General features: G+C 35.3%; 1 protein-coding gene across 1 annotated transcript; it reads left to right on the plus strand.

The window, feature by feature from the left end:
- Positions 1 to 4,057: 4,057 nt before the first annotated feature.
- LOC126717103 (LEAF RUST 10 DISEASE-RESISTANCE LOCUS RECEPTOR-LIKE PROTEIN KINASE-like 2.4) lies at positions 4,058 to 11,493 on the plus strand. The gene is made up of 3 exons (XM_050418378.1): positions 4,058 to 4,851; positions 9,467 to 9,496; positions 9,967 to 11,493. Exons 1-3 carry the CDS (start codon positions 4,353 to 4,355, stop codon positions 11,085 to 11,087), a joined length of 1,650 nt encoding a protein of 549 aa, XP_050274335.1. The 5' UTR covers positions 4,058 to 4,352; the 3' UTR covers positions 11,088 to 11,493.
- Positions 11,494 to 14,237: the final 2,744 nt, after the last annotated feature.

Consider the following 14,237-nt stretch of genomic DNA (forward strand, 5'->3'; position numbering starts at 1 on the left):
ACCGATGGACTACCAAGTTTAATACTAATCTTGTGACAAAGGTCAACTAAGCAGAAAATATCCTTATAAAGATTGCTCAATGTGAGTCTAGCAAAGAAGAAATTTGTAAAAACTAAGAGAAACCTGTCAAGAATAGAAGTATCCAAAATAATCGACAGTCTCTACTCCAGTCTCGACACTTTAAAGAAGCATATAGTCAATAGCTTCATTCTTTACACATCATATAACACTTCCTGCTAACTGTGAATCTTGCAAAGAAGAAATTCGTAAAAACAAAGAGAAACCTGTCAAGAATAGAAGTATCCAAAATTATTGACGGTCTCTACTTTAGTCTCAACACTTTAAAGAAGTATATAGTCAATAGCTTCATTCTTTACACATCATATAATACTTCTCTATGATTTATATAGAGTATGCTTTGTCGAAAGACATCAATTATTGTGCAACATGCAATTGGCTATTTGTATATTGTCATTCCTAACAAAATGCAGCTAGCTCTATTGAAGTGAGTCATCATAAATAAACATGGTTAAAGCACTCCCATCAAAATATGATTAAGCCCAAAGAAAGGAAAATACAAGTTCAAACCATGATAGACAATTCCTCTGGTTGTTGTCAAATAAGAATTGCATCTTTCATGTCTGTACAAGGGGCAACACTATGGCCTAGTTTTTATGTCTTCAAAATATTGAAGCAAAAGAGACCTAGGCCTTAAACATTAAATATCATGTTAAGATTAAAAAATCTTAAAAGACAAAAGCTCGTCAAGAAGATCTCAACAATATAAAGATCGAGGTATGTGGCAAAATAATGTTGTCATCTAAGGTAACGCATTTATTTCTTTCTTTTTTGATATTCGTGTGCATCTAATTTATTTCACCCTACTACAATTATCCTATGTGGAGAACTAAGTAATTAGCTAGGAAATTCTACAAAAGAGAACTAAGTCATTAGCTAGGAAACTACATGAAAGAATAGCTAATGAGATACACAATAAAATCTTACAACATTTTTATAATATTTATTTTTAATTGCACAATTTAATATTTTATTATTTTATTTTGACCTATGAGAGAGGCTAAAATAACAGTTAAAATAAACTTTAAAATAGCCCAAATAACAGTTAAAATAGCCCAAACAATAATAAAATTATTCCAAATAATAACAATTGAATAACATATTTACCACAAAGTGCATTAAAAAAAAAATAAACACCCATATTTAGATGATTTTTAGATGATTTTTTTTCATTTACTTCAAATAAACTTATATTTATTTTATTATTAATTATTTATATTTTCAAATATACAAATATTATATGTAAACTTGGTAAAATTTTAATACGCATTTAGTTATACTTATTTGTAAATTGTTTGCCATACATTACAATAGCTAGTTCAAGTATAAAGTGGAGCATGTGTTAGTATATGTAAAGTAGAGCATTCAATATATGTATATGTAGATGTTTGCGTATATTCTAAATGGAGATTAAATTCAAAGCAGTCTTGGTGTAAAAGGCTACTTTATACCCTATGACATATCATATTTTTACACGAAGAAAAATAGAACATGACACACACACAATACAATCACACACTATAAATACTTAATATAAAAAAAAATTAGAAATTAAATTCCAATTAAGCTGAAAGGTTAAACCCAAGCTTACAATGCAAAGCCATCGGGGATGGTCCCAATGACATAGCCAAAGTCTAACAGATGTCGCTAGATAGCATCAACAAGAATAACAAATTTTCACTTAAAATGTATTACTAAGACTCTTTGTGCAATTCTGTGCATAATACTGTATGTTGTAGCCTCAAACACAAAGAAATCCAAATTTTGAAATAGTGAAATGTGTTAGGGTCATATTTTTTATGTATTGACTTATCCTTTGACAAAATGCACTTTACTTGTAATTGTGTAGATCTAAGTTGGGTTTAATGTATCAAGAAGTGTGTTGTTTAAACATAACAAGTGGTATCATTAAAAACATGAAAGATTGATCTAAGAAACAAGTGAAGAAAAACAGTTTTAATAATTCTCAACACTAGCATCTATCGAGAATTAATGGTGAAACTCGACACAAGCTCGATCTATCGAGACTTATGATTTAAGAATCTCAGATTTGAATTTCGGCCCATGATGACTTGGATGATTAGTGTTTCCCTTTCTACAACCCTAGACCATATAAAAGGCTTATTTTAAAGTCATCAAAGACACATAGCCTCAATTAGAGAACTCGTGCACTCTTTGAGAAGTTACTGCCTTTGTGCGCCTTAAGGTTTTATAACTAAGTGCTTCAAGATCTTCAATGTGCTTTGAGGTGAAGAACTTTGCAACCAACGACAATCAATCAGTTGCTTGGAGTTAGTCAAGTACTGTGATCTGTACATGCGAAGAAGTCTTTTACAACAACAAGTCCAATTGGGGATTAGTGTAAAGATTCAACTATTGGTTAGTATTTTGGGATGGTCCAGGATAGTGGTAAGATTCCTTATACTTGTAACCGCTTGTTCTTGATTAGTGAATTCTTGGGAGTGGTGACCTGAAATTTATCCGGTGGAGTTTTTGCCTTGCACAAGGTTTTCCTATTTGTCAACAAATCACCGTATCATTCAATTTTCGTTGCATATTAGTTTATTTGGTGATTTGTTGGTGCCTCCACAAATCACATATAATTTGATCTAATTAATCAACTTAAATAATTGAATTAATAAATCGGGGTCAGTTTATAACCCAACAAAATGTTCTATGGTTTGTGTTTATGATGACCCTAATGGTCTATTTTGGATTGAGGGGGAGGGAGAGTAGAGTAAAGCCAAATTGGCCCAAAATTAACCTATTTTTAGTCAACTCTACTCTACTCTGCTCCTCTCCACTCTCACTCCTTCTCTCTTCAATCCAAACGGGCCTAAGTTTTGCATTTTCATGTTAACACAAGATCATGGGTTTCGTTAATGAGAGTAGAATTGTGTGTATCATACTTTTTTTTTATTAGCGCAAAATTCTGACATGTCACATTGTTATTGGAGGGGGTAAAAGTAGACCCTATGATGGGTTTAATCTCTTGTACATGACCATAAAGTCGGCAAATTGAACCACCAGATACGTTGGAGAACAAAATTGGAAGCCTAAAAGCCTTTGGGTTTGTAAGTCAGTCTCTTAACATAGGTTTTTTGACCACGGGTGCCCGTGTTTGTTCAATCCTTTTGGCTGGAAAAAGATCTAATGAAATAGGACTCTTCACATGGTATATATATTTTTTCATAAAAAAAAAAAAAAAAAAAAAAAAAAAAAAAAAAAAAAAAAAAACACTGTGAGAGCTACACGTTCACATCCAAGTGTTGTTGAGTCACGACACCTAATCTGGACCAAATTACGCACAGGGCATTGAATGCCCAAAGCTTTTAGTCATTATCTGATTAATATAGGACTTTGTCTGCTATTTTCATTTGATTCACATTAAATGACCGCATTTTTGTTGGTCTTCCACTTTCATTATATATATATATATATATATATATTGAAAAATGCTAACGAGTGCCCTTAGGATACTGGTTAATAATTCATTTAAAGAAAGTTTTTATGAGAAATGAAAAATAAGTTATTAATATTTTGACAGCTTTTTCCATTTTCCATAAAAGTGGTATCAAAATTTTCTTAAAATGAATTATTAATGAGTACCCTAAGGGCACTCGTTAGCATGATCCTATATGTGTGTGTGTGTGGGGTAGTCTGAAGTCTGAACAATAGTAGAGTTCACTGGACTACAGCTTGGTAGGGACATGATATTAATTGGATGAGAAGAAAATGTGTTTATTTTGTGTAGCGAAAGGCTTGCATCTTAACTCACACTTTCATATTAATTAACCATAACCACACATGCAACAATAATTGGTTGGGGCATAGGAGTCCTAAAGAAGTTGTAATTAAGTCAACTAAACGTGCAATGTGATTCCTTCTCTCTCTTTCCATACAATTGTTTTTTGTTTTATTGGTTGGACTTTATGTTCTCCACCTGTTAACAGTCACTCAGTTATGTTTCGTTTATTTTCCTTTTAGTACAATAGATTACCCATCATCACAACCTACCTGCCTTTTTTTTTTTTTGTTTCTCTCAGGAAATGAATTCGTGGGTTCTCTCATCGTCTCCTTTTCTTGTTTCTTTATTTTTCATCAACATTCCTCTATCTTTATGCAATGAAGATATGTACGAGAGCTGTAGCAATATGTTCAACTGTGGAAAGTTGAATAACATTAGTTTTCCTTTTTGGGGAGATAACTGACCAAATAGTTGTGGCTATCCTGGATTAAAGCTCAATTGCCAGGGAAGTGTTGCTACCATAAAGATGAAAAACGTGACGTACCAAGTGTTAGGTGTCAATGCCGAGGCCCAAATACTCAAGATTACGAGAGAGGACTTCTCGGCTGGGATTTGTTCACCAGAGTTCGTGAATTCCACCCTCGATCCTACACTATTGGATTTTGGCATTGGTTTACAGAATCTTACAATAGTCTATGGCTGTGATTTTTCTTTGATACCTTTCCCAGGCATCGGACAATTCAATTGCCAAATAAATGGTTTTGCGCACATCAAATGGGGAGCTTATGGGCCTGGGGAATGTAAAGTAAGCGTAGTTGTTCCTGTTCCAGTTCAGTCCAGTCAGGGGACAGGAATAGAAATAGAAATAGAAATAGATCAGTCAAAATTAGAGGAAGGCATTAGGGAAGGATTTGATGTGAAATGGAAGGTGGATACAGCGGCATGTCTTAACTGCACGGTATACAAGGGAGTATGTGGCTATGACCTGAAGCGGAATCAGTCAACGTGCTATTATTCCTCACCAGGTACGTATTCCACTTGTGTCAATAATCGAATCATCGATTTGCATCCTCACAATTTATCTTCACAATACGGAAACCACAACACCACTACTTTTATGCTACTCATCCCAAAATCTGTGCGCCAATGATTCTATTAAATTTTTGGTATCCTCTTAATTAGTCTCTATAGATTGATTGGCAACATTGATAATTTTTTAGGGGAGAACTTTTGGGGTTGGGTCTGAAAACTAATACTCTGGAATTTTTTAGATTAGTCGTTGATAAATAGCATGTTTAAAGTTGAAACACAACATTAAAATCTTAAGCTAGTAGAATGTAATTTTATGTCAGCAGTCACCCTTTTTACCTATCATGTTTGAATATTTTAACAAAAACAATAATCCCCAATGCCCCAAAAATATCTGTAATCTGGTCTTCAAATTTTCACATTTTTTATTGTCTACGTGGCTAATTGACTCAAAGTGAAATGATGGCAAGAACTAAAATGACAACAAATTAAAAAATATATGAGGACTAAAATAAAAGTTATAAAATGTTGAGAACCAAATTAAAATATAGTGTTATACTTTTTACCTTAAATTTAAACAAGTAGAAGTGGTCAATTGATACAACAGTAGGTAGATATGAAGAGTTTCGTGTGATGTGTTGTGCTAATTTCGCTATTAGAATATAGGTCCAGGAGTTTAGTACACTATAGTGGATTGTACTATCTTTGTATTACCCTACCATCCATTTTTTATTATTACTTTTTTTTTTTTTCATAATATGTAAAACTTTTGTTGAACCAGAAAACTATACAGTATACAACTTAATAAAGAGCCATATTAGAACCAAAGCAATCCTCCTGTAAGATAGCATCAACAAAAGCTTGGGGGCCTGAACTTAAATCAAAGAAACCAAAAGCCTATTCTTCAAAGACCACCTAGCCAAAACATGAGGAGCTTTATTAGCTTCCCTACTAACCCAATTGAAAATACATACTCTGAAAGCCTCTGCTACATTACTAACTATATATCTCCAGCTTGTAATCCTCCATGGACAGCTCTGACTCAGCCCCTGAATCACCTCTATGCAAGGGAATCGCTTTCTATAATTTTTCTCTCCAAGTTCCGGGCTTTGGCTAGCTGAACTGCCCATGGTATTGCTTTGACCCCTACTTGGAGAAGGATAATGGTATTAGCTTTTTTAGATGCATCCAAAACCATTGTCCCTCTCCAAACTTTGGCGACCACCGCAACAAGTGAGAGCTCTTTGCCCACTGCAGCGTTGCAACTAAATTTCACATGTCCTTGTGGAGGATGAGACCATTTGCAGTGGATTTTTAAGACAGAATTGTTCTGTAGGATCTCATTTCTCCAGCGTTGCAATTAAACAACACCTGGTTCCTATATTTCCAAATCAAGTCCAGTGTAAGTATTATGGCTCCAGACAAAGTAAAAGCTTCCCTACGGTCCATATTCAAACCAAATATCATTGGTGGATCTAAAATCCACTTCATAAGAGCTTCACAACTTTAAGAGCATACCAAACCATAGTGCCCTTGCGACTTAACAATTCCAGAAAAGATGAATGGGGGATTCATTATTATGGTCACATAAAACTCAAGAAATTTCTTCATTGAGACGTAGCCTGCTCAATCTATCCCTTGTGGGAAGCGCACCCTCTGAGGTGCATTTTCAACATGCCATGGAGCTTTAACTTCCAAATTTTCTTTAAGACCGGGTGGCTAGGGGCTACGTTACCATGCTTTGTTAATTCTTTATAGACTGATTTGACAGTCTATTCTCCAAAAATACTTCTTATCCAGGTCCATCCATCCACCTAGGCACTATTCCATCTAGGAATGTTCAATATGGCTTTAACAGAGGCTTCAGCAAAATAAACTTTCAGCTTTGCCACATCCCAGCCTAATTTATCATGATTAAATACTTGAGAAACCACTAGGCATTAAGTCTCCCTGTGGTCTCTTCAAGACTTAGGAACGAAATCTGTAACTTCTGGGATCCATGGCTCATCCCAAACCGAAATGCTATCACCATTTCCTATTCGTCTACTTGCACCTTTTGTCATAACGGGTGAAAACTACCTCTTGTCATAAGGGGTTTAACAGTTTTCAGGCCTTTCCAGGACCAAGAAGCATTTTTTGTTGGACCGGAATTTAGCCAATTATTACCAACTCAGTACTTGGCTCTTTATTGGAGAGCACCCACCAAGCTTGTTTTGCTATAATGGCCAAACTTTCAAAAGATTTAAAGCCCAACTCACCATCATTCAAAGGTTTACATAACTCATTCCAGGAAATAGGAGCAAAATACCTGACTACTCCAAGCTAATAGACTGACCACACGTCCAAACCATCTACAATATGTTTCCAAGTAGCTTATCAAAGACTTAGTGTGTGTTTGGATACAACTTATTTTGCTAAAAATTGAAAACTGAAAATAATAAAAAAATAATTTGTTTTATTGTTTATTACTGTTCAGCACTGTTCATTGGCCTAAAATCACTGTTCATGGCCAATGAACAGTGCATAACGTGCTGGACTTAAAAAAAAACGCCCAAAACGTGAACGCAGCCGCACTACCCAAACGGACCTAATCTCAGCTACTTTTGCTTTACAAATTAGCATAACATCATACGCGTGTAGTATTTTGGAGATTCTCGGGGTCCTACTGCTAGGGGTTTTCAAGCCACTCGCAAATCCAACCCACCCACCATACCTAACCAAACTCGTCGCCACTAGATCTAACTGCTCAGGTGGTCAGCTTTGGGTCCCAACCTTTAAAAACAAGACAGTGGCAGGTCTCTTCCTCCCAAACCTGAGCAACTTGACCCAACCATAAATACATTAAATATGACAATTTTCACCCATCCTGGCAACTTTGCTAGCTAGATACAATGGAGTTCGCAACCAACACAGCTAGATCTAGCAGAGATCCACTAGATTTAGTAAAAATTCACTAAATCCAACGCGTTCTCTACCAGATTTGGATGAAATCACTCTGGATTAGACAAGATCTCCACTAGATCTGGTGAGATCTCATTGAATCTTGGACAAGTCTCGTCAGATTTGTCGAGATCTCACTGTTGCTTCTCCTTTTTCAGTGGTTTTCGACTTCACCCGAAGCTAACCACCACCTGAGGCTTACTTGATTCATCCGACTCGATACCCTTAAGGTCCGTTTGGTTGGGAGGAGAAAAAATGAGTGGATGGAAAAGTGGGAGGATAGAAAAAATTTTATTTTCCTTCATTTGTGTTTGGTTAGGAGGGTGGAAATGTGGAGGGATTGAAAACTTTTTTGTTTGGTTGAGAAGAAAAGTGAGAGGATAGAAAATTTAGTTTATATAAATTGACTCATATGCCCTTATTAAAAAAATTATCCAGTTAAAAAAAAAAAAAAACAAACACACCAAGTTTATTAAAACAAAAATCATGAAAAAAAAAAAAAAAAAAAACTCAACCAACCAAAAAAACCAATCATGTCCAATTAAAAAACAAAAAAGCCAAATAACCAAAAAAAAAAACATGCCCAGGTTAGAAGAAAAAAAAAAAACAAATTGGAGATTAAAAAAAAAAAAAAAAAAAGCAGCAGTGTAGTTAGAAACAAAGGCTCAGCCACGTCCAGTTAGAAAATTAAAAAAGAAAAAGAAAAAAAGAATAGGAAACAGAGGGTAGCAACATGTACACAGTGGGTTAGAAAATAATAATAATAATAATAATAATAATAATAATAGTAGGAAACAAAGGGCAGTGGCACATACACTGTAACACAGTGGGCTTTGACGTGGGCATTTTTTGCACAATTTTCTCTCCCATTTTCTCTTCAATTTGGGGAGATTATGTTTTGGTGGGCCAGGGGAAAAAACTCTTGGACCCACCAAAATTCCCTCCTTCCCCTCCCAACCAAACACTTCTCCCAATTATTTTCTCTCCTTTTTTATTTTTATTTTTTCCATCCTCTCTATTTCACCTCTAACCAAACACATTCTTATAGAATAAATTTTGGTGCTAACATGAAAATTTTTTGGAGGTAAATGGAATGTAATGTGTAATACAGTAATTTTGTAGCAATAGAGAGGTGCCGAAAGTGCAATAAGATTTTTTTTCCTGCTTTCATTAGCCCTTTAGATATATCACCTAAATGAGTAAACAACTTCAATAAATGCAAGCCGACTCATTAATACTCTTATAGTATCTTAGTTTTTCTTGTCAATGGGGTTGATTCAGTTGATAAGGCTCGAACGTTTTTCCCAAGAAGCCTAGGTTCGAGTCCTGCTGTCAACAATCCTTCTTGGTGGACAATCTATAAGTCTAATGTTAGTCCTCTCTGAGGCTTGTGGCTTGCCTTGACCCTGGTATGAGGTAGCCTCGGCTCACCTAAACTTATGTTAACCAAAAAAAAATCATAGTTTTTCTTTTGTAAAGTTTCATAATGAATTACATCTCAACTTTATTTTCCTTCCATATAGGCAAATTACACTTAAATCTAACTTTCTTTATTTTTTATCTGCCCTTTGCTTTCTTGGTCATGTCTTGTGGCTTGAATCATCAATAAGTTTATTTTCTGAGATTCTGTACCTAACAATAACTGATACTAAGATAATTATGGTTTTTCAGGCTCTTCCTGGTGGAATCAATCGTTTAAAGGTACAGTAATAATGAGGGAACCCTTAATGGGAAGCAAATATATTTTTATATCTTTTATGAAAGTATTTTGTAAGAGAAAAATTTAGGTACATTTCCTTAGGTATGGTACATTAGATTCTCCAATTAAATTTAAACATAGTTGAATTGAATTTAAATTTTGGTTGAACAAAATAACACAGTTTGTGCTATATTGGCCAAAAAATTATTGAATACTCCGGAAATATCATAAATGCGTACTCCCTCCTCTCACATGAATTGTGGATCCTACCAAAAATGTAATTAGCGGGACCAACAGTTATGTGAGAGAAAGGAATACACATTTATGGTACTCCGAGAGTACTCAATAATTGACCTATGTAACCATGTATTTGAATTTAATTGAGAAAGTTAATGTGTTGCACCTAATAAGTTTTAGTTAAGTTTTGTTTTATTTATAATTGAAAGCTCTTAATTACACTCTTTAAATGCAGGTGTTGTAGTTGGAATTGTTGGGACCATAGCAATTGTCTTTGTTATGATCATTTGCTACCTCAAAAGAGAACAATTATCAAGTATGGAAGTGATTAGCAAGAAGAAAACCAAAGACAATCAATATGCCAAGGCTTTTATAATGAATCAAGGCTCACTCGCTCCCAAGCAATATAGTTATTCAGATATTAAGAAAATGACCCATTCATTCAAAAACAAACTAGGTCAAGGTGGATATGGAAGTGTATACAAAGGAAAGCTATTGGACGATCGTCTAGTAGCAGTTAAAGTCATCAATGACTTGAAAGGAAATGGAGAAGATTTTATTAACGAAGTTGCTAGCATTAGCCGAACTTCCCATGTTAACATTGTCACTCTTTTGGGTTATTGTTATGAGAGAACTAAGAGAGCTCTAGTCTATGAATTCATGCCCAATGGATCTTTGGATAAGTTCATATGCGACCTAGAATCTTCTAGCACAAATTGTAAGTTAGAACATAAAACACTTCTTGGAATTGCAGTTGGCATCGCTCGAGGATTAGAGTACTTGCATTGTGGCTGTAGCACAAGGATTTTGCATTTTGACATAAAACCACAAAATATTCTACTAGATGATGATTTTTGTCCAAAAATATCTGATTTTGGCCTTGCAAGACTATGCCAAAAGAAGGAGAGTATTGTATCTATGTTGGGTACTAGAGGAACTATAGGATATATTGCACCAGAGGGTTTTAGTCGAAGCTTTGGAGGAGTCTCTCACAAGTCTGATGTTTATAGCTATGGAATGTTGATTCTTGAAATGGTTGGGGTAAACAAGAATTTTGATGCAGAAGTTTCTCATACTACTGAGGGATATTTTCCAAATTGGATTTATCAGAATCTAAATTTGTGTGAGAATGTTGAAAACAGCATGGTCATAATAGAAGAGGAGGAACAAATGAAAAAGAAAATGATTTTAGTGGGCTTGTGGTGCATCCAGACCATTCCAACAAATAGGCCATCCATGACTAAGGTGGTGGAGATGTTGGAAGGTAATGTTCATTCCATAGAAATTCCTCCAAAACCCTTCTTGTTTTCTCCTGCAAGGTCAGTGCAATATTCTTCAACAACATCATTACCATAAAAATTGGCGCGGGTGAAAAATCTACATGATCCCCATAAGCAACGAATCCATTTGCTGAATGATTTCATTTAGCAAATGGAATTATTGCTCGCTAGTGCTAGATAATAGTTTTGATGGAAGACCTAAGTGCCCGTTTGGATTCAAAGTTTCCTGGCGTCTGCGTTTTTGTTCTGCGGTTTTCTCTTTTTTTTTTTTTTTGGTTCAGCCCGCATTTGTTGACTTTTGCACAGTGAACAGTGCATTCGTGCACTGTTCACGGACTCACAAATTCCACTTTTCAGCAACTTTTTCATTAAAAATGGGTCCCACAGCACTATTCACACATTTAAAAATTATTTTGCTACAGTGTTTTCAGTTTCAGTTTTCAGTTTCAGTAAAAATAAGCTCAATCCAAACGGACCCTAAGTATGGGGACAAATGTACCTTGAGACTAAGGGGGCCATGTTCCCCTAGCCCTAAGACTCTTTTTTTTAGATGTAATATGTATTTATACCTAAATTGTCTTTTGTAATATGTATATATTACTCTCTCTTAAGAATTAAGTTGCCCAAATCAACCTTTAATTTTTTTTTTTCTAAAAACGAAGATAAATAGCAGCTGACCACAACTATATCCCCCTCCAAAAAATAGAAGTGGAAAATATTAGTTTATATATACCTAAATTCAGGAGATGCTATTGTATAAAAGCATCAATCGCCTCAAGAAGTACCACCAACTCATGTATAGATTGCTAATACCTCTCAACCCTTAATTAATAATGAAAATAACATTTAGATGAAGAGGCCCAACCCTAAATTTTATTTTTAATAAAATCGTATGTATATGTAATAATTTAAAATTTGAACACAAATAATTTGGTCCCTTAAAAATTTTAGATTGGTCCAAGAAACCCAAAAGATAGAAAATAGTCATCCGGCCTGTGATTGTGCAATGAGACCTTGTGTGCCTATTTTGCGTGTTATTTTTGACGTTTTTGAATATCAAATCATGTTTAATTGTTCCTTTTTTTTCCCCAGTTGATGATTTGTTAGGTTGTTTACGCTCTCTGTTGTTCCAAATAAAATATTTTATAATGTATAATATTTTACTTGTAAAATATTTTTGTGGGGATGAACTTGAGCTCAGGTTGAGAACCAAAGGCCCAATAAATCATGCCTTAATAGATGGTTCTGGCCCAAAGATGTGAATACGAGTAAAGAAGCCTTAGGAATAAAAGATGACTCCCAAGATCAAGTCCCGTGAAGGTCTGAGATAGCTACCATTACCAAGGCTACCAAGGCTCCCTACTGAGGTAATAAGCAGGGCTCTTCCATAATATTATATTTATATTTTTCATATTTTAACTTTTTAATATGTATAAAATTAAGATTATGTCATAGGGTTTATGTGATAGTTCAATAATAATAACTTAAATTTACCTTGATTTATGTTTGTTGCCTGAATCACTATCTCTCCATTCCTAACTTAAAAAAATAATAATAAACAAGATCACTTATTAGCTAGTGATTGGATATTGTAAATTACTATAAAAATATGCAAAAATGTTTGAAGTCCTGTCGTTTTTTTTTTTTTTTTTTCCCATACCACTGAAGGGAGAAACAAAAGGCACAGTAGCATTACAAAGACCCGACTGGAAACTGATAGCAATAGTGAAGTGGAAGTCCTGTCGTTGATAATGGATCTCCTGTATAATTTATCCCATAACAATATTATGGTAAACTCTCAAATTCCCTAGAAATTACTATTTTATTGTTATTTACATTTTGTCTTTTTCATAGAAGGTAAAGCTTTTGGTTTCCAAGTTTTGTAATTCTTTAGTAGACTTTGAACTCATTTACCAACTGTGGTCCTGTCCACTTGGTTCTTCAGCACATGTTTAGGTTTAAACAGTTCACTAAAACTTTTAGTCAAAAAAATTATGGGCACATCATAATGTTTTCCTAAAATACAATTGTAGGGCCCTTGGGCCTAGAAGTTCATTATTTATCCATATATTGGGCCTGTGGCCCAAGCCGAGAACGAGGATCTACCCAAGGAGGAGAAGTCTTCGTCAGAGGAGATTGCTGATAAATAAAAGGTGGAGTTTGGTCATAATGGCTCCGAAGAGTGTGCCGAGGATGAAAACTTCCTCGGCCGGACTTGGCCGAGGTCTTGGAAGATGGTTTGATAGCAAGGATGACAACCCCTGAAATTCAATTGGGGCGGACAAGCATTGCAGAGATATAAGATAAGGATAAGCCCAAAATATCTGGGGAGAAAGCTGCTACCTTCACATTAAATGCACTGTATCTAATTCCCTGGCCGCATTAATGTATAAGTGATACCTGAACAATGTATTTCAGCCTTACAGCTACTACATGAGGACTTATGGGAAGTGTTGATGGGACAAATATCAGCTCTAACCATCTAGCATACAGGTGGAAGGTGGAGATAAAAAGTGGTGAGAGTATAAAAGAAGAAGGAGGAAACAAGATAGGGGATCGAAAATTGAGAAAAAAAAATACTGTAGCAATCCACAATCAAACTTGTAACGTTATCTAAAAGCATTATATAAGAACCATTGTCCTCGGATTTCGCCGAGGACATTCTTTCTTCATTTTACAGTTGTCCATTTTTATCTTTTTGTCATCAAGCCTATCTAGCTCGTTGTTTGACCAACTAAAGCCCAGTTTTCCAACCCATTCCTCTACAAATTCATTGTTTTGGGCTTCTTAGGCCTAAGTCCATCTACGTGTTGGGCTAGGAACTCAAATCGGGTCCTTACAATTGGTGCCGTCTGTGGGAAAGACTGGTGCGATAGTGAGTTAGATGCTGAACGATGGTAGGATCATGTCCAAATCCAGCAGAATCTATGGGCTCTTAGCATCAAGATCATTTCAGTGAACTTGAGTGAAGAAGAGACCGAGAGGGAAGTGTACGCACTACCCACACCAGTAAGAGTCAGTCTCGAGGTAAAAACCATATCTCTCATGAGGAAAATGCAAGGAACATGCAGAAGGAAATTGATCATCTAAAGAGAAGCTTACGCCACGAGTGCAGAAGGCGAGCTCCCTCCAATTCTGACTACTCTTCCGATGATGAGGAGGATCAAGACTATAGGCAAAGATCAAGAACTCCCCCCAACGAATCTTTCTCGTATGACGAAAATTA

Source organism: Quercus robur, chromosome 1 (assembly GCF_932294415.1).
Source record: "Quercus robur chromosome 1, dhQueRobu3.1, whole genome shotgun sequence".
In the NCBI taxonomy this organism is placed as follows: Eukaryota; Viridiplantae; Streptophyta; class Magnoliopsida; order Fagales; family Fagaceae; genus Quercus; species Quercus robur.

What these genes read in the sequence shown, in the direction of transcription:
- LOC126717103 (XM_050418378.1), top strand. Translation starts at nt 4,353, where the DNA reads ATGAAAAACGTGACGTACCAAGTGTTAGGTGTCAATGCCGAGGCCCAA. An exon ending in GTGCTATTATTCCTCACCAG is followed by an intron (nt 4,852 to 9,466) that starts GTACGTATTCCA and finishes ATGGTTTTTCAG; the next exon opens with GCTCTTCCTGGTGGAATCAA. An exon ending in GTGGAATCAATCGTTTAAAG is followed by an intron (nt 9,497 to 9,966) that starts GTACAGTAATAA and finishes CTTTAAATGCAG; the next exon opens with GTGTTGTAGTTGGAATTGTT.